The 26,840-nt window shown below is 35.1% G+C and overlaps 1 protein-coding gene across 1 annotated transcript; it reads left to right on the top strand.

Annotated features, from left to right (window-relative positions):
- The first annotated feature begins 1,215 nt into the window (after positions 1-1,215).
- On the top strand, positions 1,216-23,284 carry sptlc2b (serine palmitoyltransferase, long chain base subunit 2b). The gene is made up of 12 exons (XM_051876016.1): positions 1,216-1,517; positions 6,301-6,495; positions 7,177-7,331; positions 8,282-8,430; positions 9,767-9,891; positions 11,860-11,953; positions 12,311-12,416; positions 12,793-13,012; positions 13,105-13,231; positions 19,417-19,552; positions 19,741-19,870; positions 21,650-23,284. Exons 1-12 carry the CDS (start codon positions 1,374-1,376, stop codon positions 21,764-21,766), a joined length of 1,698 nt encoding a protein of 565 aa, XP_051731976.1. The 5' UTR covers positions 1,216-1,373; the 3' UTR covers positions 21,767-23,284.
- The last annotated feature ends 3,556 nt before the right edge of the window (positions 23,285-26,840 follow it).

Raw genomic sequence — 26,840 nt, 5'->3', positions numbered from 1 at the left:
TGATTAGGCCTATGAATAGCTAATCAGTCTAGAGCCACAGGAAATTGTCATAGAAATGATGATTGGTTGATGGCACCATGAGAATGTGCAAAGTCCTGCACTTGCAACTACGAGCTCTGACATTGCTTGCAAAATAATAATAATAAAAATAATAAATAAATACAAATAAAAAGTCCACAGAAAGTGTAGTTATGGCCTCCACCAGTAGAGGGCCATGCTAACCATGAGCTACCCTCTACAGAGTTACAGCATGCTATATTTAATACATTTTTGTTTATGTTGTGCTGGTTATCTTGGATTTATACTGATACCTAACTATGCAAAATCATGCAATAGTTTCTCTTCTGGATGCCATTGTAGAAATTTACAGTCAACCATGATTAATACATTCTCTGAGCGAAAGTAATAATGGGATACCAAGATATAGTAATATTCAGCTGGTCATATGGCAGCCCCCCTGAGGAAACCCACTCCATTTAAAATAAAATGTAAAATATGTAAAATATCATCTAATTGTAGATGATATTAAATAAATGAGGATAATGGTGTAAATTACTGAGTGCACTCTTGAATCTGCTAGCTGTTACCCATTCTGACATGGTTTTTTACTATTAGCCAGATTATTGAGATTGATTGATTTTATATTTGATTAATATTTTATTGTATACTTCATTTTTATTATGTTATGATCTGTTTTGTTAAGATGTATTGCTAGAATCTAGCAAAATCACGCAAATCAAGGTTTTAAACTAATCAGAATGTCTCAAATTATGTTAAGGTTAAATAAAGGTTAAGTCCTTGTTGAAAAATAACAGAAACTAGACTTTATTTATGTATTTATTTATTTTGCTTGTTTGTTTGTACCTTATTTGTGAAAAGTGCCTAGAACTCTGAAAAAGATAAATTCTGAAAATCACTCTTTTTTTTAAATTCACTTTTCTTTTTTAAGCATAGACATGAAAAAGTAAGTTTCATGGTCTTTTTCACGAAACGGCTGTCAATAATGCTTGTATACAGTTAGATATTTAACGTATACTGTATGTCAGAGTTTCCATTACTCTCTAGAGCTTATGTAGTATCCAATAAAAAACGCGTAATGTGTGACGTAAACACAGAAGGTTAGTTAGTTCACGCCCCTAAAGGGGTTGCTATAGGCTAATGACGTCAGTCGGGCAATATATATTCATTACCAACCCAGGCCCACAAAACGTTCCCCATCTCTCCATTGGCTGTGAGTTTGTGTGGAGGGCGATGTCTTTCCTGTAATCTAGGAGTGGGCGTATCTTTGTCAGTCGACGGTTTGGTGGATACGGGAACTCCTGTGAGATTAGACAAGCTGAAGCAGGAGACACAGCACACATCGCCGGCCTGCCATGACGCAAAACCCCGCTAAGCTTCTAAATGGAGATACTTTCCACCGGACGAAACAAGACAAGAAAGCTGGCGGAAATGGGTTCGTGAAAAACCATTGCTTGTTTCAGCAGCAGCAGAAGAGATACCGCCGCCCGGCGGAGAAGGTGAGGCCGCCTCCTGCGCTACATACACCCGGAAACACGCTCCAGTATATACACAGGAGCCTATTCTGTTTACAATGAGTGAAATCACAATAGATAAAAAAAAATATATTTAATATAGGAATTATATTGAGTTACGGATATTGATTTAGGAGCGGAACGTTGATCTGGTTTATTTTCGTTTATAGGGAGGGGGTGTTTGGGTGTGTGTGTTCTCATTAATCTCTATCATGGTTTCAGGACTTTTCTTCTGTTCAAACAGTTAATCAGCAGAAATGAAATTTAATAGAATCTTCTAAACTAAAATTCCAATATCATCATATTATTAGTATTTTTACTATTCATATTTTATGTATTATATTTTAATAACTGTTAAGTTAGTAGTTAAGTCATATTTTAACTGAAATGATTAAAAAGGAATTTTTAATAAGTGGCAGGTCGGACATTATCTGCTTATAATTTGCTGAAAGCAGTTAATGAATCAAAAAATAGCTTTTAATACGTTTAAAATACAGATGACACACACATATTGGGAGGGGGGTTTGTATATTGTTTTTTTTTTTTTTTTTTTTTTTTTTTGTCTCAACAACAGCTATTAAAATATGATAATAAAAATATGAACGATATGATGAGATTACAATTTCAGCTCAGTAATCATAATTCACAAAAAATATCCCAATTTAAGATAGCTATGTCTTGTTTGCAATCACTTTTGACTCAAGCATTATAGTTATTTAAATATAGGCCTACCCTTAATTTGTGATAAGCCCAGGTCTCCTCATTTAAAAAACGTAATGGTTGAAAGGTTGTGAGTGACTAAATTTTAGAGACGCACGATACAAAATTTTTCCACCGATAGCCAGTTATCCAGAATTGTATCTGCCAATAATGATAGTTTGATTTTCTTAAGGAAAAAAAAAATCTCTCCCAAATAATGCTGTGAACTCTTCAGGGACATTACTAATAATATTAGACGTTAAAACTAACAACAGAGCCCAAACTATTACATTACACTCAAATAAAAAATGAAATGTTTGTACTCAATTCAGTTAAACATAAAGTAGTTTTCATAAACACTTGTCTTCATGACAAATTTATTCAAACATGCATAAATAATTAACAGTAAAAAAAAAGTTCCTCTCTAGTGTTTTTTTATAGCTAACTAACAAACTGTGAACTTTCCTGATGTAAATGCAACAGTAAGTGACATATTGTTCACAAGCTGTTTTATTGACGTCTTTCCGCTTTTGAAACACAGATTGAGTGATTACATGACATGACATATTTCAGTAAGTTGTACTGTATCTTTCAACAAACCTTCTAATGTGCATTAATGTATAGTTGTGCTATAACAGCTTGTAATAATATGGAATAGATGACTCGCACTCCACGCTACCACTTGAACTGAGGCACTACCGCTATCTGTCACTTCACATTTAAGATTGTCAAAAATGCCATTTATTGTTGACTTTTGTGATAAAATGGACAGAATTTGAGAGCTGAGACTTTTTCTTATCAGAAGTAACAATGCATAAATCTCTTTGCGATTATTGGATGGGAGGCTACAAAATGGTGTAGGGAAAATCCTCAGACCTGGCAACCCTGGCTTGAGCTGTGGGTGATTCATAGCGTCAAATAGAGCCTGTTTTAACTTCGCTATTTTTTTAATTGTTAATGAGTTATTGTCATGTAGACAGCCCTAAATTCAACACAAGAGACATTTTCTTCACACACAGTATGAGTTGCAGTCTGACACGTTTTCCACACCTCCTTGTAATTGGCCCCCGATCATCGGTTTTTAAACATTTGGCCGATGGCTGATAGTGAAAATAATTGCTTTGTATCGGCCAATAATCAATATCAACCGATAATCATATTGGCTGATAATCGGTGCATCCCTACTAAATTTACTGTATAGAAAATGTACTATATAACCTAAAGTGTCTTACTGCTTTTTCTTAACAGCCAGGGTACTAAATCATAAAAATATTAGAATAGAACATTAAAATATTACTATTTTTGTTATGCAAATTTTTAAAGTGCTATTCTTCTGCTAGAATAAACTGTCCCTACCCTGACCTGTTAACCGAGGTTAGTGGTTATTCTCTATGGGTCTTGTGCACATATGGCAAACTGCTGTTTCATGTCATAGCTACTACTGTGTTGTGAATTTTAGCACAGTCAGAGCTACATATTAACCAGTCAGCACCCAGAACTACTCGTGTTATAAAACTAATTTTTAGTCAGTGTGCATTAAAGCGGTTGGATGTGTACTGAAAATTTAATATATCTTCAAGTATTTTCATATTTAAATGTACATGAACTACTGTATGGTAAACATTATATAATGTTTGTTAATGACTTAGTTATTATTAAGTTATTTTATAGCTCCCACTTATAATGCTGAAAAGCATCAACAGCCCATTAAATTGAGATGAATGGTTATGAGAGGGATGGAATGAATTGTTTGGGGTTAATGTTCACTAACTTGCTTTGCTTGTCTCTGTTTGTATTGACACAAGCTTGGAAAATAACAGTGTAGTGTTCTGTCTTGTAACTGGATAGCAGCACTTTGTTCTTTGCAACCTGAGGATGTTTGCCCAGAACACATGGGAGCAACAATTTTTCCAAGAACATGAGCGTGTTGTCAAGCTAGTTTTTCTCATGCTGGATCCTAATCATACAAATGGACCTTTGGGTCAGGTGTGCTGTGCAGCAGTTTCTTTTTTTAATGGAGCTTCCAGTAAGCTAAACGCAAATGCACATGCACAGACCATAAGTAGGTCTGGTCAGTATATTGATTATTAATATAATAAATTGAAAATAAATGTAAAAAAATTAATTGAATTAAAATTTCAGTTCCAAAAATGATGTTAATGTTAGATTCCTTTCTGTGAATCAGGGGCCGGTTGCATAAACATAGCCATTATGTTAAGACTGTGTACTATTATGACCAACCAGCAGTTAGTCAAGGGGCAGTCTGTCTTACTTTTTAATATCAAATTAACTGAATTTAAAACACTTATGAAAAGTCTTAAAGGTACAGTAAGCGATTTCTGAGAATCATTGTTGAACACTGTTGATATTTGTAATCAACCAAAAACAACCCCCCCCCCCCCCCCCAATGCTCTGCCCCCAAAATGAACGAAGACGCAATGCACGAGTGGATATCTCTTTATCATAGCTGAAGCGAAGCAAAATAATGCTTTGTGGAAAAAAAAGCAAAGATGACAAACAAATCACAAGAAAGAACAAAAAATTAACATACAGTGCACAAGAGTATACAAGCAAGAGTTGGTTGTTAGTCGGCAACAGCACACACACTCAAAACCAATTGTTACTCGCGTACGGAGCAGAAACAATGCGTCTTCGGCGTCCGTTTTCAGGCTTCGGCGTCCGTTTTCAGGCTTTCCCGCTTAGGTCTCTCCAGCGCTGGAAAGCTTTTCTAATATCAACGTGGGTCTTAAAGCTTTTGCCTGATCATAACCCTTCTTTTTCCAGTGATATTCTTCTGACTTTTCTCTCTTGTAATGTCTCTCAGCCATCTCTCTTTCTACAGTCTTTCTTCAAATCTCCCCCTCTTGCTCACTCTCTCTCCTCCCCTATCATGAGTGTGTTCGCCCCTGACTGCCGATTGGCTACAAGTTTGTTGTGGTGCTCAGTGCGATCCCACTTTCAACAGCATTTTTCATAAAACGCTTGCTGCACCTTTTAAAGAAAAAATGTGATGTGACTGTGATGTTGTGACTAACGTGTAAGACTAACGTGTAAGACTAGTCTTAGCAGTTTATACAACCGACCCCAGGTCAAACTGTCTGTTTCAGTGAATTGATTCAAAACTGATTCTGAACAATTTTCTGGTTTTCACTTTTTTGCCCAATATCAGATTTAAGTTTGAACTGGTCACACTTTAACTGATGCAGAACAATAAAAAAGATGTGGAAGTGGTCCAAATCAGAATTGAAAAGATTCCGTGTTACTTATAATCAAGAAAATCTGATTTTGGTTGCAGTCATTACATAGCCCCTGTATTTGGAGGGAAAATAAGTCTAAGCCATTTCAGAAGAAATGCATACATAAAGGGAACATATCTAGTCCAGCCCTACTATAAATAGTTTCAGTAGTTTGAGGTAACATTTCTAGTCCATATTAAAAGAAGGCTTTGTCTGCCTTGTTTCAGTTTTGATAACTGATAACTGACTGTCTAGAAAATGGGCAAATATAAGGCATCCCCATATTTAGCAATGTAGGTTTTTCCCACAAAGGATTTCATGCTCAGCACTGCCACAAACTGTGTTAACCCTGACTGACTTCTGCTTTACGTAAGAAGGCTGATTCAGGATCTGGAATAGAGGGATCAAGCCATTCTTTACCGGAAGGACAGGTTTTAGAGTAGCGTGACTGTGACTTGATCACATGCTGTGAACAGTTTCAGTCCCAACTGCAGTTTCACATTATCCATAGAGAATGTGAGTGGGTGATTCAACTGTTATTCAGTTATGTAATTTCTAAAGTGTTCAGGCTTTTGTTAGTTGCTTACTGTCCCAAGTTAAAAGAGCCCATCCCTAAATTTCACTATTATTCTGGTCTCCAATATTTATATACTCCTTCAGTGCTCCACCTATACTGAAATGATTTATCTGTGATCTAGATTATCAAAATAAGTCTACTGTAATCTCAGTTTTATCAGATTGGCTGTACATTAATGTTGTTTTTTAAATTAAAAGGGCCACTTTGTAATCAATCAGTTGTTATATGTTTAGATATGCTTTTTGTCCCCCTACAGAACCATCATGCTTCATGCACTTCACTGCTTTACAAAAAGCCATTTGTGGAGTCATTTGAGGAGACGCCACTACTGGTGGCCGTCCTCACTTACATGGGCTACGGCATCCTTACCATTTTTGGCTATCTGCGAGATTTCTTGAGGGACTGGAAGTTCGAGAAGTGTCATCTGGCCAGAGAGAGAGAACAGCAGAAGGTAAAGTTGAAAGATTAAGATTTGGTTTGTTTGTTTATGGTGCTTGCCTTTTTAATAAAAATTGCATTTTTTATTTATTTAGTTTAGCGCTGAATAAGCTATTTCACATAACAGATGTTTAAATAAAGTCAAGACAAAATAATAACTGAATTTACACAAATGTCCCTGTTCAAAATTTACACGATTTTTGTCACCTGGATGTTCAATGACTGTTTTTATGTTTTGTCATAGTTGTTCATGAGTCCCGTGTTTGTCCCGAACAGTTAAACTGCCCACTGTTCTTCAGAAAAAACCTCCACGTCCTGCACCTATGTTTGTTTTCCAGCATCTCCTGCATGTTTGACCCATTTCCAGCAGTGATTGAATGATTTTGAAATCAGTCGTTTCACACTGAGGACAATTGAGGGACTCATACACAGCTATTACAAAAGCTGTAAACATTGATGCTCAAGAAGGCAACTCAGGCCAAGGAGCGTAAACATTTGAACAGTGTAAATTGTCCTTTATTGGTCTTTTGGGAAACATGTAACTATCTTATGTAGCTTATAAAGAGCACTACTAAACAAAAAAAATAAGAACTTATGGTCAAAATAAGAACAATTTACCTCAGTCACCATGTTCAAAAGTTTACCCCCTTAGCTCATGTTATATATATTTTTTCTTTTGATGCTGTGTTCCCAGGATTTTGTTCCACTGTATCAGGACTTTGAGAACTTCTACACCAGGAATCTGTACATGAGGATTAGAGATAACTGGAACAGGCCTATATGCAGTGTCCCTGGAGCCAAGATGGACCTGATGGAGCGGGTCACACCTGACTACAACTGGACCTTTGAGTGAGTGTTAAATTGTGCTGACCCCAGGATGTGATCCAGTCTACCAGATCCCGTCAGAAGACATCTGTTTGTCTGAAATCTAAAACTAATCAACAGGATTTTGTCTGAAACCCTAAACCAGCAACTTTGTCTCATTTCCAAACTAGTCAGCATGAAGTGATGGTAAATATAAGCAGAGTTTATTGAATGATCTTAGTTGCGTCTTTCTCAGTGCTCAGTCGGAGTTCTTTTTAGTGTTATTTTACCAAACCAAAGGCAATGGAAAATGACCGCTTCACAGCATCGTGCCTTGACGTTAAAAAAACCTTGAGATGGAGACCTTTCACTTATAACTTATGAAGGCAACACAGAACATGTGTAGAAAATTATATAAAATGATTTAAATGAGTATAAATACAGAATTATTGGCACCCTTGGTAAATATGAGCAAAGACAGCTGTGAAAATAAATCTGCATCGTTTATCCTTTTGATATTTCATTAAAAAAATTCACAAAATTCTAAGCTTTCATTGGGGCGTGGGGGGCGAATATTCCCATTCATATTTACGTTTTTTTAGTGCACCAGGGTGACTAGGAGCATGAAATTGTCCAGTCATGACTTCCTGTTCCACAGGAGTATAAATATGAGGACACACAAAGACCAAATTCCCTTAATCATCCTTTACAATGAGTACTGTGTCTGTGTGTGGCTTGGAAACCATTCTGTTTCTTCGCTTTACTTTTCATGAAGCATTATTTTGGTTCGTTTTAGCTATTATAAAGTGACATCCACATTTGGAGGCGGAGCAATGAAGGGAGGGGTGTGTTTGTTTGGGTTGATTTCAGATATCAAACGTGTTTCTCAGAAATAGCTTACTACATCTTTAAAGGTGATGTCTGTCATTTTTATTAGTATTAGAATTAATTAGTATTTTTCAGATGTTCAGGTTATTCCATGTTCTTTCTTGCAGACACACAGGGAAGGTTCTGAAGGATGTTATTAATATGGGCTCGTATAACTACCTGGGCTTTGCTGAGAATTCCGGCACATGTGCTGATGCTGCTTCTGAGTGCACTGTGAAATATGGCGTGGGGGTGAGCAGCACCAGGCAGGAGATAGGTAATCTCTCTCAATCTTTACAGCCGTTACTTCTCTGGTATAATAAGGGACAAATAATGGTCTGACACTTTTTGGGTAGGTTTTAATAGATTGATCAATTTTAAAGGACCATATACTTGGTCCTCTTATAATATTACGACTTTGTTCTTAATTTTACATTGCCATGATAATTTTCTACTCTCTCACTGACCCTTGGAATACTTATTCATATATTCAGTTCTTGTTAGAGTCATTCATCCCATGGGATAAGGATATACTTTTATGGTGAAATGGTGGAAAAGAAATGTGCAGCACTATGAAAGACTTTTATTTCTCATCAGACCTTTATCATCGTGTCCCTGCAACTTCTTTGGTGGCAGAGTGCTAAGAAGCTGATTTTCATCACCTTTTTTCTTTTAAAAACATGTTGCTCAGTTGACTTAAAGGGATAGTTCACCCAAAAATGAAAATTCTGTCAACATTTACTCACCCTCAGGTTGTTCCAAACTTGTATACATTTTTTTTATGTTGAACACAAAGGAAGATGTTTTAAAGAATGTGGGAAATTGAACAGTTCTGGGGAACCACTGACTTCCATAGTATTTTTTTTTTTCCTACCATGGAAGTCAATGGTGCCCCCAAAGCGGCCTGGTTACAAAATTTCTTCAAAATATCTTCCTTTGTGTTCAACAGAACAAATACATTTTAACAGGTTTGGAACAACTTGAGGGTGAGTAGATGATGACAGAATTTTCATTTTTGGGTGAACTATCCCTTTAAAAAAACATTTAACAAATACTTAAAAGGATAGTTCACCCAAAAATGAAAATTCTGTCATCATCTACTCACCCTCATGTTGTTCCAAACTTGTATGAATATCTTTCTTCTGCTGAACACAAAAGAAGATATTTTGAAGAATATGGGTAACCAGACAGTTTATGGTCCACACTGACTTCCATAGTATGAAAAAAAAAAAAAAAAAAAACATGAAAGTCAATGGCGCCCATGAACTGTTTGGTAACCAACATTCTTCAAAATATCTTCTTTGAAACTTGAGGGTGAGGAAATGCTGATAGAATTTTCATTTTTGGGTGAACTATCCCTTTAACTACAAAATTACTCAAAATGCCTGTTCTTAGTCAAAACTGTACTAATTTCTGAACAAATGTATTTTTAAATAAAAAAATTGTAAAATTGTTTTACATTTATCCTAAATGGCTCCCAGTGTGAACTGTGAGTTTTAAATCCAATATTGGATTATGATGTCTGCATAATGAATCTTTATAATAATAGAGCTGTTTTGGTGGTTTGGGTTTTAATTGTTGCATTATTGAGCTATTTTTTTGATCTCTTGCAGGAAATCTTGACAAGCATGAGGAGCTGGAGAAGTTGGTGGCCAGGTTTTTAGGGGTGGAGTCATCCATGGTGTTTGGAATGGGCTTTGCTACAAACTCCATGAATATTCCTGCACTCACAGGAAAAGTAAGGGTTTTACTATAAGCTCCAACATTAAATCAAATGGAATGCTAAAATTTTCCTTTATACATCAAAACAAAGTAGGGTGGGAAGGTGACCATTTCTGTTCCATGACAGATTTCTTTGGCTCACACTGGTAATTTGTCACCTAACATGTTATTGAAAGCCTTTATGCTTTAGAATGTGTGTACACATTCCTGGTTTCATTCACAAAAGATTTGATTACTTTTGATTAACATTCCAACTTGTCCTGCCATATACAATATTAAAGGGTTAGTTCACCCAAAAATGAAAATTCTGTCATTTATTACTCACGCTCATGCCGTTCCAGACCTGTAAGACCTTCGTTAATCTTCGGAACGCAAATTGAGATATTTTTGTTTAAATCCGATGGCTCCGTGAGGCCTACATAGGGAGCAATGACATTTCCTCTCTCAAGATCTATAAAGGTACTAAAAACATATTTAAATCAGTTCATGTGAGTACAGTGGTTCAATATTAATATTATAAAGCGACGAGAATATTTTTGGTGCGCCAAAACAAAACAAAATAACGAATGATGGCCGATTTCAAAACACTGCTTCAGGAAGCTTCGGAGCATTATGAATCAGCGTGTCAAAAGGGTGCTTCTACTAAATACTGAGCAAAGGGTCTGAATACTTAGGACCATGTGATATTTCAGTTTTTCTTTTTTAATAAATCTGCAAAAATGTCAACAATTCTGTGTTTTTCTGTCAATGGGGTGCTGTGTGTACATTAATGAGGGAAAAAAAATGAACTTAAATGATTTTAGCAAATGGCTGCAATATAACAAAGAGTGAAAAATTTAAGGGGGTCTGTATATTTTCTGTACCCACTGTATAAGAGCTTGATGAACTTTAAAAACATTCTGTAATTTTCAGAACACAAAAGGAGCATTTATTGAAACTGAACTGCAAAACTCTGAAATTTTGCAATTTCTTGTTAGAAACCTGAATATATTAACACATGACTGTCCATGTCACACGTCATTGACGCTTATTCTGTGTTCAGAAACTTGACCCGTCATTAAGTAATGAGGAAGTACAGATACCATATAACCAGTATAGTTAAAAAGGATCTCAAGCTGACTTTATTGCAGCTATGCCCATAAATAGACACGGTACTTCCTTAAAAATAAATTCCATCACAGCTTTACAACAACCATAATCAAATGATGCTTCACAATAGATAATGCTTTATGAACTCTGTTAGAGAGCTACATATAGTAATTTATCTGTTCAAAAAAATACCTTACTAACCTGTTGAGTAATAAAAACATCATCTCCACTTTTACAACATTTCAAATCTCTCAGATCTCGCCATCTCCGAAAAGCCTTATCTTTTTGCCAGCAGACTCTACTCTGTTCAGCGTTTTTTTTTTTTTTTTTTTTTTTTTTTTTTTTTTTTTTAAAACAAGTGATTCACCGGAGTTTTAAGATTTATCTGCTCCTTGTCAACCTTTCTCACTCGTTGTGACAACTAACCTAACCCGCTCCAACACCATACATGCATCAAAGTAGACAAAGTAGACGAGACATGCACGGGTGAGTTACGTTTGTACGCAATTTCTCGCAAAAACTATCCTGTCCAGTCTAAAATATAAACACTTATAATAGGCTTACCATAGTGAATCAGGGTAACAAAGAAATGTTTTGGATGAAGGATTGATGATGTATTGAATGTTGTGAATTTTGAACAAAAAGTTACATAGTGTACCTTTAAGTATATCAGAGCTTGTGCTGCTACCGGTTGTGTGTAGCACCTGCAACTCTGCATATCCTTCTAAAGAATCCCAGTTCACTATCATTGGAGTCAAAAAAAAGTGTGAAAAACGGTTACGTGAAATGTTTCTTTTTATCTCTTCAACTCAGCATTGTGGACTTCAGCCAACCGCTTATATTTAATGTGCATTCTTGCTTTTCATTAAAATGAATGTGTGTGTGTGTGTTTTAGGGCTGTCTGGTCTTAAGTGACGAGCTCAATCATACCTCTCTGGTTCTGGGTGCCCGTCTCTCTGGCTCTACCATCCGCGTATTCAAACACAACAGTAAGCTCATGCTGATTTTTTTTGTCAACACTGAAAGTAAAAACGCTATGCAACAGAGCCAAATTAGACAATCAGAGCCCAATTAGACTATATTTGATGTTTAATATACAGGATTATGGACAAATGTGAATTCACAGTGGGCACTCCCTCATTACTGAACACTTTTGGTTGCGGAATAAATTATTTGTAGGTGATAAATGTACCTGTGAATAGGCATTTTGCAATGTAAGTAAATCTCTGAGGAAAAAAAAAGCAATAAAATGATGCCTTACTTTTTGTAAACTGCTCGCTAAAAGAACAGCATCTTCAGGTTGAGATGCATGGTCATAAATACTAATTTTTAACCATTAATTTCAGATATGCAAAGTCTGGAGAAGTTGCTCCGGGATGCTATTGTGCATGGCCAACCTCGAACCCACCGGCCCTGGAAGAAGATTCTCATCCTCGTTGAGGGAATTTACAGGTACAGCAGAAGTGTTTTGCACCCATTTACTCTGTATACTTGTCTTTTCAGACTTTAGAAGTAAACTGATGTGGTTTGTGCAAAGCATATGCAAAGGGAGGCTGGTTTGCATACCTTTTTCTGGTTTAGAGGAAGGCCATTACAATCAATTGCTAGAGGCAAGCAATAATAATAATGATATCATATTTACCGGGACAATATAAAAATAAAGCTGAAATGTAAATAAGAGAGTTTTTAAATGTTTCAAAATATTGTATACTTCCTGGCTATCAAATAGTTGAAAAGCACAAAATCATAAAGACTCTATTTTCACATATTGCAATATCTAGTCCTCAATGGGTATACATTAATATTGCACCTGCATTCTTCTTTTTAGCATGGAGGGCTCAATTGTGCGACTTCCTGAGGTCATTGCTCTAAAGAAAAAGTACAAAGCTTACCTGTACCTGGATGAGGCCCACAGTATTGGGGCACTAGGACCAAGAGGCAGAGGTGTGGTGGACTACTTTGGCCTGGATCCATCTGACGTTGACATCATGATGGGCACTTTCACCAAGAGCTTTGGTGCTGCTGGAGGGTACATCGGAGGAAAGAAGGTTTGTTGCCAATTTAGCTGTCATTCTAAATTCCAAACTTTATAAAGGGTGTAATGAATAATTCTCTCTCTTTTGTATTTGTTTGTTTATAGGAACTGATCGATTACCTCCGTTTACACTCTCACAGTTCAGTTTATGCTACCTCAATGTCCCCGCCAGTCACCCAGCAGATTATCACTTCTATGAAGTGCATAATGGGAGAGGATGGCACCACATTAGGTCAGTTTAAAATTTTATTCTAGATCAGTTCTAATAAATATTACTTGGTTGGAATAATCTTTGTGTGGCTTTTATGCAAAATAATATTTGTAGGGTAATACCTAATATAGTAGTAATAGTAATAGTGTAATTGTAGATTTAAAGAATTTATAATGTAAAAAAGAGCCACAAGATGGCAGCATTACCTCAGAACACTGTTGAAAAAATCAGTGTCCAATTATGTTACCAGGGCCCAGTTGTTCAAAAAGTTTAATCTGGATCAGAATAATCTAGATGTGGAAATCCCATGTTTTGCTATCCAGGATCAGGTAATCCATCTTACTTTTGTGCTGGTTTGGATTGGATTGGATCACCCTGTTCCAGATACACACCTTTTCAGATTACCAAACCTAGAGTAACATTGCCCCAAATGGGGTTACATTTCACAATGTAGGCTACTAGCTATGTAAAGTACAACAGGTAGAAGAATCAATGTCGGTCACTTTAAGTGTTTTTATTTAAAGACAAAGAAAACAACATATACAAACAAACATCCTCTTCCTTTTTCAATTTCCTTTAAACAATCAGACCACTACGGAGGCACTAAAGGGATGTGGCAATGGGAGAAAAAATTTATATTTTAATGCTTTTGCATTAGCTCACAAAAGTTTTCTATTCCCCCAAAAAACGTTGTGCTCATTTGCAAAGAACACAAACATTTTGAGAGTGAATGCAATGTTTCTTGAGAAAGCGCAAAAGCATTCAAATTAATTTTTCCTCCCATCACATGTTTTTTCTCCCATCACCATCTTTTTTTTTTTTTTTTTAAATATACATGCAATAAGGGATTCAATTGTTAGAAACTACTTTTAACTGGTTCAGAAGCATCTAACTGCATGCCATATCTAAGTTCAAGATAAAATATTAAAAAGATTTACAACAAAATAATGGTAATTATAAAATTGTTATAATAATATTAAATCAGTTAAAATTAAAAAAATAACTTTATTGTCCATTTTATCATTCTGGTACTTTTTTTAAGATCACAGAGGATGGTTTGTTTTGTAATATACACAAAAACACACAAGAATGTACACAGGTGAACAGCATGTGAGCCAGAGTACATCATGCAACAATGTTTGTTATATTATAAATAACCACAACTCTTCAAATACAATATAAGGCATGTGCGAACACATGATTAAAAAAATATTCACATGTCAAGAGCATACAGCAAGTACTAGTGGAACAAATGAATTGCCTGGGCCCAGTTCAAAAGTAATCTGATAGGATTTCGGCTATTGGATTGGATCAAATCTTGAAAAAGGGATGTTCAAAAGAAAAAAAAAAGGATTCTGAAATCAGATTAGATCACAAAATCCAATCTTGATTTTGATTTGGATAAAATCATCAGTTTGTGTTGTACAAAACTTTTTAGTATGATTGGGATACCTTTGATCCAAAAAATCTGGATTATACTGATCCCATCAGATGGGTGGATTTCAGGAACAAAAATGTAATAAAACTTTTTTTAAAAATACAACATTTTTATCATGTAATATACATACACACGTATGTTTTTTTTTTATTTTGTTCTTGATTAGTTTAACTTTTAAAGTAATAAATTAGAAGTAGACATTAGGCTACATATCAAGCCTTTCGGTAACCTAACGTAAAGTAAAAAAAAAAGAGATTTTGGTGTCATAAATTAATCCCCAAACAGCTGTAAATATCAAACTAAAATATTATATTTAATTCAAAGTATTTTTTGTTTTTTTATCACTGTAATTTGTAAACTATTATTGGCACAATCATAAGAGATGAACCAGTCAGAAGTTCTTTGCGAGCGAACGCAGTTTCACAGGTGAACGCTATGCAAAACTTTTCTGAGAGAATGCAAAAGCATTGACATTTTTTTTTTGTTTTGTTTTGTTTTTGTTTTTCCCCCATCTCATATTCTTTCTATCACCATGTCCCTGTAGGGGCTCTGTAGAGCAGATTTGGTAATCTGAAAAAGTGTCAGGGTGATCCAATCCAATTTTGCTTTGAAAAACCAGCACAAAAGTAAGATGGATCACCTGATCCTGGATAGCAAAACATGGGATTTCCAGATCCAGATCATTCTGATCCAGATTAAACTTTCTGAACAACTTGCCCCAGGCTACCTATTAAGCCGTTCAGTACAGTAAAAAGAGATTTTGGCACCGTAACATAACCCCTCAAACAGCTCATCATTTGTGTTGAGCTGTGTTGTGGCATACATATTGCCCCAACATATCTGCAAATGCAGATAAAAATGCTTGATCAACGCACAGCAAGTACACAGCACTGTTACTGTGGTAGTAACAAACTTCAGTACCAAAAGGAGTAACCTTCCAATGTCTCTGCTATTAAAACAAATGTGTTGTTATTCAGGAAGCTAGAAATAATCTGAAATGACAGTAGTTGACCTGAAAGAAAAAAGATTATAGAATACATATTTTGCATATTGAACTCCTTCCTGATACATTTTGGCATAAAGTGGCATCCGAAATCAAGTTTTTCAATTTACTTGAATTCCTAGAACTGCATGAAAATTTCCACTGTTGAAAAGTGCTAATTATCAGCAGTCACACAATCTTTTTGAGTTTTGGGTTTGTTTAGGAAAAGTAAACTTGATGACTCAGCATTTGCTTACACATGCTAACTTCATCTCTGCTGACAGTTTGAGGCAGCAAACTCAGTTTCACCCCTGATTGATTTAGCAGGGCGTTCATTTGGAAAACCACATCTATACCCCAAACATGCACACACACCGCATCTGGAAACTCTTCAAGCCCTTGAGAGGTTTTAATGTGAGAGAAAGAGAGGTGAGCTTTCCTCTCTGTGGGATAATGGATGCTGATGGACCTTGAAGACTTAGTGAGGCCCTTTACTGCTAGGGCAGTATAGTTCTTGAATGTATTGGAGAGGACTTATGGTATATTTATGTGGAGGGAAAGATTTTTGAGGTTCTCAGCAGAGAACCTTGAAGAAACATCTCATCTCCACCTGACTTCTGTAGCTTAACTTGTAGAGCACAGCACTAGTAGCACCATAGATAGGTTCAATTCCCAGGGACCACACATACTGATAAAATGTTTATTTTATCAGTATTTATATTGTAGTTATATTGTAATTACTTAAATAAGTACTGAGTACTATTAATTAACTACATGTACTTACTATAGAGTTACAGTTAGGGTTAGGGTTTGGTTTAGGGTTAGTTACTTGTAATTATGCATAATTTACTGTTATTACTATAGTAAGTACATTTAATAACGTGTAACTGCGCCACTGTAAAATAAAGTGTTACCGAAAAGAATGGCACTTAATTTACTAATAAAATACCTTTTGAATACTGTTGGAACAGTTGTTCCTTTGTGGTTTAGGATCAAGACTAAGTATTTTTCTAAAATTTACGAGCAACAGAAATAATTCACAAGGTTCAGATTGAGCTTAATTTAAAAAGCTTCAGACTAACTTGGTCACTGTTATTTTGCCAAGTAAGACATGTTCCTGGATCAACATATTTTGTTGATCCTGGAACAACGTTCCTGTCTGCAAATTTAATCCTAATCATATCCCTACCCCTAAACCGAACCCTACCCATAACTTATCCCTAAAATCAGAGGGAAATGATAGGTTAATAACTTTGATGTAGAAGCACCTAACCCTGGTTGTAAGCCTAAACTTGACATAAGCTTTAAACTTGTCCCTCATTTCTGATTGGTTGATTGGAATGTTGTTTATTTGCATTTTTCTTTCTTTTATTGATTATGCTCAGAAAGTGAGGAAAGAGCGCTAACTTTATAATCACTGAAGCTGTCAATCATTTCAGTTCAGTGCGAGTTCACTCCTTCATTGATAACTCCTGTTATCAATGAAGCTTACGAAACTGCATAATGAATTTCTTATTTACATCATGTCTACACTTTATTGGGTATGAGAGCTGTTGAGAGAAAGTGTAGAACTCTGTCAGTGAGCTCGCACTGAACAAAACTATGACGTTTTAAGCGGATTTCTTCTGTGCAGTAACTCATTTAAGCACCTCTGATTGACCATTGCGTTCATGCGCTCAACAGGCACGTCTGTGATTGGCTTCTCAACACTGCAAAAAAGCATTGTAAGTTATATCATTTGATGCAGTGGAGGTAAATATGAGTATGATGCTGATGCTTAGACTTAAGTGCAAACAATAATTGCAGCCAATTAAAGTACTCTCTAAATATTCAAAGTGCAAATAGACCAAATTTTTCTTCAAGCATGATAGAGAGTAATCGCGGCAGCTGTAATTGAGATATGAGATTGAGAATTTTTCCGATTTAATTGTGCAGCCCTAGTTCCTGTTATGCTGAAATACAAAATGTAGTAACATCAGACATGGCAAACCTGTTCATCATATCACCACGCAACCGTAGATAACAACTTTGTCAGCATGAAACTTTGTGATAATTGTGATGGTCTTTTATGGTCTGTTGTGATGTATGTCCGAGTAAAACAGCTTCTTGAAAAAGAAAAAAAATGTTGGGCTTAGGACTTAATGTAGAACTTAATTTTAGGACTAAAAATCAGAAATTGATCAGGTTGTTCAATTGTTGTCACTTTCTAATCGCTGTGATCGTTTTATGTGAGTGACAGGTGGAGTGGATTGACTGTAAATGTCAACTTTATTACCCAGCCCTCGTGTCGAGAAGAGATGTTGTTACGGAGCACATTAACATTTTTAATTAAAGATTACAAGGACATATTTAGTTTGATTTGTAATAAATACTGCAACATTCCATGAAAAAAGAAAAGTAGGTTACACTTTATTTTACAGTGCCGTAGTTATATTGTAATTACTTAAATAAGTACTGAGTACTATTAATTAACTACATGTACTTACTATAGAGTTACAGTTAGGGTTAGGGTTTGGTTTAGGGTTAGTTACTTGTAATTATGCATAATTTACTGTTATTACTATAGTAAGTACATTTAATAACGTGTAACTGCGCCACTCTAAAATAAAGTGTTACCGAAAAGAATGGCACTTAATTTACTAATAAAATACCTTTTGAATACTGTTGGAACAGTTGTTCCATTGTGGTTTAGGATCAAGACTAAGTATTTTTCTAAAATTTACGAGCAACAGAAATAATTCACAAGGTTCAGATTGAGCTTAATTTAAAAAGCTTCAGACTAACTTGGTCACTGTTATTTTGCCAAGTAAGACATGTTCCTGGATCAACATATTTTGTTGATCCTGGAACAACGTTCCTGTCTGCAAATTTAATCCTAATCATATCCCTACCCCTAAACTGAACCCTACCCATAACTTATCCCTAAAATCAGAGGGAAATGATAGGTTAATAACTTTGATGTAGAAGCACCTAACCCTGGTTGTAAGCCTAAACTTGACATAAGCTTTAAACTTGTCCCTCATTTCTGATTGGTTGATTGGAATGTTGTTCCAGGATCAAAAAAAGATATTGATCAAGGAACGTGTTGTACTTGCTGAAATCACATTGACCCATTTCCTTATAGCTGCTGTAGGTTGAGTTGAACAGTTTTCTCTTCAAGCCTCTACCAATATTCACAATCCTGAATATTGTGAGAGAGCTCTCCTTTTTCAGGAGCCCCTCACAATGAATGGAATGTCAAACAAGTGAAAACTAATACTGGAGAGTATATCTCTACCTCTCCCCAGAGGATCATTCTGCAGTGTTCAAAGTGGATTTGAATTCCTTTGGCTTCAGATAAAACGGCCTCCCCATTTTCATTTGCCATGTGCTGGTATGGAACTTGTGGAGGTAGCATGTTTGCAATTTAGCTTTTCATCATTCCTGTTGGATATGAATAATGTATGAATGATGCAATAAAAATGACAAAAACCCTGCTTTGATTTTTTTTTTTTTTTTTTTTTCTCGCCAGGTGAAAGTTGTAAGTCTGAGCACTTACAAATGTAACCGCACAGCTCTCATTTAACAAGCCACTCAATTTGAGCTATTATTCATGTCCGTGCTACAAAAAGTGTGGGATGAGTTACACACAGAAATGTACTTCTTATGATATGAAGTTTGAGCTATAGTAAGCACTCAGCCAAGCAAGCACCATTAATGAATAAATAGCAAGGACACAATGTCTTGGAAAAGGTCAGAAGCTGGTTTTTAACAATGATAATTATTTGTATTTTCTCTTTTATGCAGGTCAGGAAAGACTTTGTCAGTTGTCAGAAAACACAACCTACTTCCGCAGGAGATTACATGAGATGGGCTTTATCATCTATGGGAACAATGACTCCCCTGTTGTACCCTTGATGCTTTACATGCCAGCTAAAATCGGGTCAGTGTCACTTTTTGTTCAACTGAATCATGGCTATCGTATTTGATAAGATGCTAGCTAGAGGATGAAACAGTTTTTTTAAATGATTTAAAAAAAAAAAAAAAAACTACTTGATTCCATCTTTACAGGATACAATTTTATGCCGTGTGTGTGTTTTAATTAATTTATTTTGTATGTTTGCTGTTTAGAGCATTTGGGCGGGAGATGCTGAAAAGGAACATTGGGACAGTGGTGGTTGGGTTCCCCGCCACACCCATCATTGAATCCCGAGCACGTTTCTGTGTTTCTGCCGCCCACACGAGAGAGATGCTGGACACAGTGAGTATCACATGAACACTAAAAAAATAATAATTGCATTATTTAATTTTCTTTTAATATAATTTCTTCTTTTGTTTTTCATTTTGATTTAGGGATAAAATAGCATCCTGAGATGTTCTTGATAGGTTTCATTAGACTGCATCAATGTGATGCATCAATCTGTTTATGTGTTAGGCAAATGGAAAGAAGAGAACATGCAAAAGATGAAAATACCCTTCTTGTTGGCTTTCTTACAAACTAGTTCTCAACTTTACCTATTGGCTCTCATAAACAGTGTTAATTTAGCAAATTTTGATTTAGTTTGTCATGTTTTAGACATCTGAATTGTTTTAGTTTTAGTCGGCTAAATATCAAAAAGATTGTCAACTAAAATCTAACTGTCAGTAAATAAGAAACAAAAAAGGAACAAATGAATATAATAGAACAAGAATATAAATGAAATAAACAGTGCTTAACGTTTGTCAGGTAGGTCTAACAGTAGTATTCAGGTAAGAAATACTACCTACAGAAATTGAATAAAGTAATCAAATGTAAAATAGCAGTGCATAGTGTTCCTCGTATAAACCCTTATTAAAGCTTCTGAAGTTATTCAGTCAAGAGTAGTGAGTGATTTCCTCTATTTCCTTTGTTTGAATTAACATTAAGGGCTCAGACAGCAGCAGGTTTATTAGGCTCTTGTCACTTTAAGAACTAATGCATGGATCCAATGGCACACATTCGATTTTCTCCCAACTGTTTACGTTCACTTAAGACATAACCGACTGTTATGAATACTCGCCATAACAGGCAGTTTGATATATTTTTGTGTGTATTTGTCCTCAAGTGCGATAAGATGCAAAAGAGAACGCAATTCAGCACTCGTATGCTGTCAGAGAGTCAGCTTTCTGTGTGTATGCTTTGGATGTTTGCAAGTGTGCGCACAGTTCTCTTTCATGTCTTCTTGCACTTAAATCGCTTACAATTGCTTTTAATGTTTATGTTGGCAAAACACATGCAAATGCATGGTAAACTTTTTGTCAATTCCTTCAAATGTCCAATGGCCATTGTGCAGTTCTGTATTGTATTGCAACTTTCTTTGGGTTTTCCCAGAGATTTTCGCTCCACACGGTTTACAAATGGTCTGTTTTCCTTGACATCACATGTGAAACTTATCCATATGTCTGTTTTTCCTCTGTCTAACAGATGTTGACATTTTTAAATGTTTTATAAGACATGCAGCAAGTGTATGTTAAGCCGCCGGATAGACCAGTACGTTCATTCAAATGTGCGCATCTAACCTCCCTACCACACAGATTCATTGTGATTGAATCTCTTCCCAAATCGTCCCTCCCTAACATTTCCATTTTGTTCTTATTCATTGACGAAAAGGTCAATAGATTTTTTGTTGTTGTTGTTTTTGTCATCAAAAACTGTTTTTTATTCAGTTATCGTCTCGTTTTCGTCAGGTAAAAAATGTTGCCGAAAACTGATAAAATAATTTGTCAACGAAATCAACACTCCTCGTGAAGGCACTTTTATGCAAGATCTGTCCTTATTCAACTCCACTGCTAATGTTTTCAAACCACATGAAGCAGCAGAGACCACAAATCATTCATCTGTGAAACTCTGACTCACCTCACAGTCCACCAGAGTACATAAACATTAAAGGAATAATTTACCCCAAAAATAAACATTCTGTCACCATTTAGCAGTTACTCATCATCATGTTTTATCAAACCCACCATACCAAACATTTATTCAAGTGTTAATAACCCCAGTGTCTCTTCTTTACTCTCTCAGGCTTTAAATGCCATCAGTGAAGTTGGGGATCTTCTCCAGCTGAAATACTCAAGAAAAAACAGGCCCGGGAGTGAAGGAACTGACTGTTTTTCATATCTGGAGAGCCACCAGGACTAGCACTTTCTCACGATGGTCTGACTGTCTTTCTTCCACCCCAGAGCCACATATTTTTCCTGTTTGTCTGTTTCATGTCTAACTTATTCAGCATTTTCATATTGATTCATTTCAGTGTACACTCATTGAAGCCCACTAATTGACCAAATTTCAAGTCTTACCTCTGGGTTCAGTAACCTATATTCATTTCAGTGTGCAATATCAACTTAATAGAGACTTGACGTCTCTGTGTTCAGCATCAGAAATGACCCAGGATAAAAAGTTAATGCTTTGGTGTCGGGACTAACATATATGTGCATTAGCATGTTGTTCAACCTTCTACACAGTATAAAACACATCAGAGTATACAAAATCATTTTCTGATATTTTATAAAAATATTATCAGCGTTTTTGTCTTGTTTTTTCATTAAAAATATCTAAAACAAGATGAATTTACTCAGAATTAAAGTTAGATACTAATATATATATATATATATATATATATATATATAATAAATAATATATAAAAATTTTTTTTTACTGCATTTGCAATTGATGCTTTGTTAATAAATATAAAGTAAAAATCATACAAAATTTGTGTTCTCCATTGGCATATTTTTTTTTTTGGTTTTTTTTTCTTGTGTAAAGAACAAATTTTGTAAGATTTTTAAACTTAATTCGAGACATGTATATTATCTGAAAAGTTTTGCTTTAAATGAGACTTTAAGGAAAGGAAAATTTAACTATAATGCTGGAAAACAAGACAGAAATCCTGATTATGAAAATGATTTTTGCAGTGTACAGAAAAAGTCACCCACACACTTACACAGAAATGACACCTTTATGTATGAGGTGTTTTTCTACATCAAGTGTCATCATTTAATGAGAAAGAAGCTTTAAAATTATATATAAACATAAAAAAAATCTACTTCTGAAGGAGATAATTTATTATAGCTAAACAGTAAATAAGAATGTGACAGTTCATATCCATATAAATATATATCTATAAAAATACTGACACATATTTATTAATACATTGCAATGTATCTGCATTTAACATAACATACTGGCTTTGGTCTTTTAGGTCTCCAAATCTTAATCTTTTTAAAAATGCAAATTTCATTGCATAGGTGAGTTAGCGAGGTCTTAATGAACTTATACAGAGGAATAACTCTGTTTAGTTTTTATCAAAGCTTTCTATTATGGAAAACTATGATGTTTTATCTTAATTTGAGTTGTGGTACTTTCTACAAATAGGGTACAGTTTGGTGTCCCTCATCTGTATCCTCCTAATTTGCTCCCTAGTTTTGATTTAACCAAAGCAAGGGAACATATTATTACAGCATGGCCACGATTTAGTAAAACCAGAGAACAAGTTATTATATCGTTTGCATGATTTACTGGGAACGAAACTGTAAAATGTGCTGACGTTCTATAAGTCGTGACAAATTGTTAACACAATATACATATTTTTTCCCACGTTTTGTGCGGGGCTCCGTAGCTTCTAGAGAGATTTTTTTTTAAAATTGTATTTAATATATAATATATATATATATATATATATATATATAATATTATATATATATATATATATATATATATATATATATATATATATATATATATATATATATATATATATAAAAAAAATTATATTAGAGTTTCAGGCCACTATTTGTACTCTATTTTTGGAAAGTTCCTTTATGTCTTACTTGAATATGTTACGGTTTGCATTTCTCGCGATTCTGCTTGATATCTTAGCCAGGGCATTTCAAAAAAGAAATCTTCATTGAGCCAACAGAAATAGGCTGACATTGTTCATTCAACATTTCATTATGTCTGTTGTTAACAGACAGCATTGAAAAGATGTTCATGTTGATTTTGAGTTGCTGTTTTAACATGAAGAGTTAAGATAATCTATTTATATAATCTATTATTTAAACCTGTCTTGTGTTCTTCTAACAAAAGTTCTAAATACGGGTCACTGATATATGAAGAGCTTTGTCAAGTCTGTAAGTATGATGATGTGGCTTATGAATGCCTGTCGGATGTACATTATTATTATTATTATTTTTTTTTTTTTCACCTTAATGTTTATGGGGGTTTTTTCCATTCCCTTTTTGTGTTCTGAAGTCTTGTTCTTAATCGGAAAGGCAGCTCAAAATATGTCTCTGAATGCAGACGTATGTAAGTGGGACTATATGACCTCAGAGCTACTGATGACTGTTAAGAGATGCAGGTATGACGTTGGCATATGCACTATAAGCAGCCTCTATAAATGCAAGTAATGCCACCGAACTGCGACTGTGAAACCAAAGGGCATTCCAAGTTTTTCTGTTTGTTTCTTATCCATTTTGAGTTGTATTTTTCATCAAAAACACATGCTATCATTGTCAGACTCGTCCATGCAAAAAAACGGCATTCATTGAAAGTTACTAATCTTTTGTTTCTGAAGATAATTAAAAAACATATCTTGAACAGTAAAAAAAAAAAAAAGGTTGTTTTTTTTGTTGTTGTTGTTTTTGTTTTGTTTTTCAGAATCCAGAGTAATTATCAGATCTTAGAATTAGCAGAAAGAACTTTGCTTTTATGGTTTTTATTAAAAACAAAGATTAATCTTTTACTGGGTCAGATTCAGACTGTATACAGTTCTGTAAGGTATAATGTATGTTATTTGAAGAGTTTTTAAGTTTAGTTACATTTTAAATTACGAGAGACAAAAAAGTGCAGAATGTTATGAAAGATGTTAAAAGCACAGCTAGAAAACTATTTGCCTGGGACAGTGGTAAATTGTACAATTTAGTAGTCAGTATGCAGAAATATTTGATCACAAAATGCTGCAACTGACCAATCACAATCATGTAAGATAAAGAACAGTAATAATTCTAAATAGTATTGACACAAAATAAGGCACTGTGTTCATAAGAATGGATTATGCATTGTAAACAATTACAATACACAGTAAACCATAGATATACACTGCCCAGCCCAAAAAACAAAAAAAAAAATTGATATTTGGATTTAAATAGGCAAATGCTTAAGAAGCAAATGCTAGCATGTCAAATTTTTGGCAATAGTTCTTCTAACCCTAATTGATGTAGTGTGTAGCTTTTCATTTCTTAAACCATGCATGTAGGAAGACACATCATAGCCATATTCCAGGATGACAATGTCAAGATTCATCAGGCTCAAAGTGTGAAAGGTTGAGAGGGAGCATGAAGAATCATTTTCACACATGAATTGTCACCTCTGAGTCCAGACCTTAAATTCATTGAAAGTCTTTGGGATGTGCTGGAGTAGACTTTAAAGAGTGATTGACTCTTGCATTGTCAATACAAGATCTTGTGTAAAAAATTGATGCACCTCTTGATGGAAATAAATGTTGTGATGTTATTTCCATCAACAGGTGCATCAATTTTTGTTTATATATATATATATATATATATGTATACAGGTGCATCTCAATAAATTAGTATCATGAAAAAGTTTTTTTTGTTTGTTTTTTGTTTTTTGTTTTTGTTTTTCTGTAATTTAATTCAAAAAGTAAAACTTAAATATATTCTAGATTTATTAGACATAAAGTAAAAAATTTCCAGACTTTTTTTATTTCATTTTGATGATTACAGCTTGCTGCTCATCAAAATCAAAAAATAAGTATCTCAAATTATTAGAATATTTAATTTCAAGTTCTATTAAATTACCATTCTGAGGGTATAAATACTGGGTTTAGGTCAGTAATCCCAACAGCAGTCATGGGGAAGTCTGCTGACTTGACAGTTGTCCAGAAAACGATCATCAAGACCCTCTACAATGAGGGCAAGCCACAGAGGGTCATTGCTGAAAGAGCTGGCTGTTCGCAGAGTGCTGTGCCAAAGAATATTCATGGAAAGTTGACTGGAAGGAAAAAGTGTGATAGGAAAAGGTGTACAAGTGAAAGGAATGATCGCAGGCTTGAGAAGATTGTCAGGCAAAGCTGATTTAAGAACTTAGGAGAGCTTCAAAAGGAGTGGACTGAAGCTGGAGTCAGTGCATCAAGAGCCACCGCACACAGACGTCTTCAGGAAATGGGCTACAACTGTCACATTCCACGTACCAAGCCACTTCTGAACCAAAGACAACGTCAGAAGCGTCATACCCAGGTAAGGAGAAAAAGAACTGGACTGTTGCTCAGTGGTCCAAAGTCCTCTTTTCAGATGAAAGTAAATTTTGCATTTCATTTTGAAATCAAGGTCCCAGAGCCTGGAGGAAAAATGGAGAGGCACAGAAACCATTTTGCTTGAAGTCCAGTGTGAAGTTTCCACAGTCAGTGATGATTTGGGCTGCCATGTCATCTGCTGGTGTTGGTCCACTGTGTTTTCTGAAGTCCACAGTCAACGCAGCCATCTACCAGGAAATTTTAGAGCACTTCATGCTTCCGTCTGCTGACAAGCTTTATGGAGATGCTGATTTCATTTTCCAGCAGGATTTGGCACCTGCCCACACTGCCAAAGGCACCAAAAGCTGGTTCAATGACCATGGTGTTACTGTGCTTGATTGGCCAGCAAACTCGCCTGACCTGAACCCCATCGAGAATCTATGGGGTATTGTGAAGAGGAAGATGAGAGACACCAGACCCAACAATGCAGATGACCTGAAGGCCGCTATCAAAGCAACCTGGGCTTCCATTACATCTGAGCAGTGCCACAGGCTGATTGCCTCCATGCCACGCCACATTGATGCAGTAATTCATGCAAAAGGAGGCCCAACCAAGTATTGAGTGCATAGAAATAAACATATTTTTCAGAAGCCTGACATTTCTGTTTAAAATATCCTTTTTTTTTTTATTGATCTTATGAAGTATTCTAATTTATTGAAATAGTAAATTGGTGGGTTTTTGTTAAATGTGAGCCAAAATCATCACAATTAAAAGAACCAAAGACTTAAAGTACTTCAGTCTGTGTGCACTGAATTTATTTAATACACGAGTTCCACAATTTGAATTACTGAAATAAATGAACTTTTCCACAACATTCTAATTTATTGAGATGCACCTGTGTGTGTGTGTATATATATATATATATATATATATATATATATATATATATAATGTAACAGAGTT

The sequence above is a fragment of the Ctenopharyngodon idella genome, chromosome 20, assembly GCF_019924925.1.
Source record: "Ctenopharyngodon idella isolate HZGC_01 chromosome 20, HZGC01, whole genome shotgun sequence".
NCBI classification, from domain to species: domain Eukaryota; kingdom Metazoa; phylum Chordata; class Actinopteri; order Cypriniformes; family Xenocyprididae; genus Ctenopharyngodon; species Ctenopharyngodon idella.
Note: the sequence above shows the minus strand (reverse complement) of the source record. Positions and strands in the feature narration are given on the sequence as shown.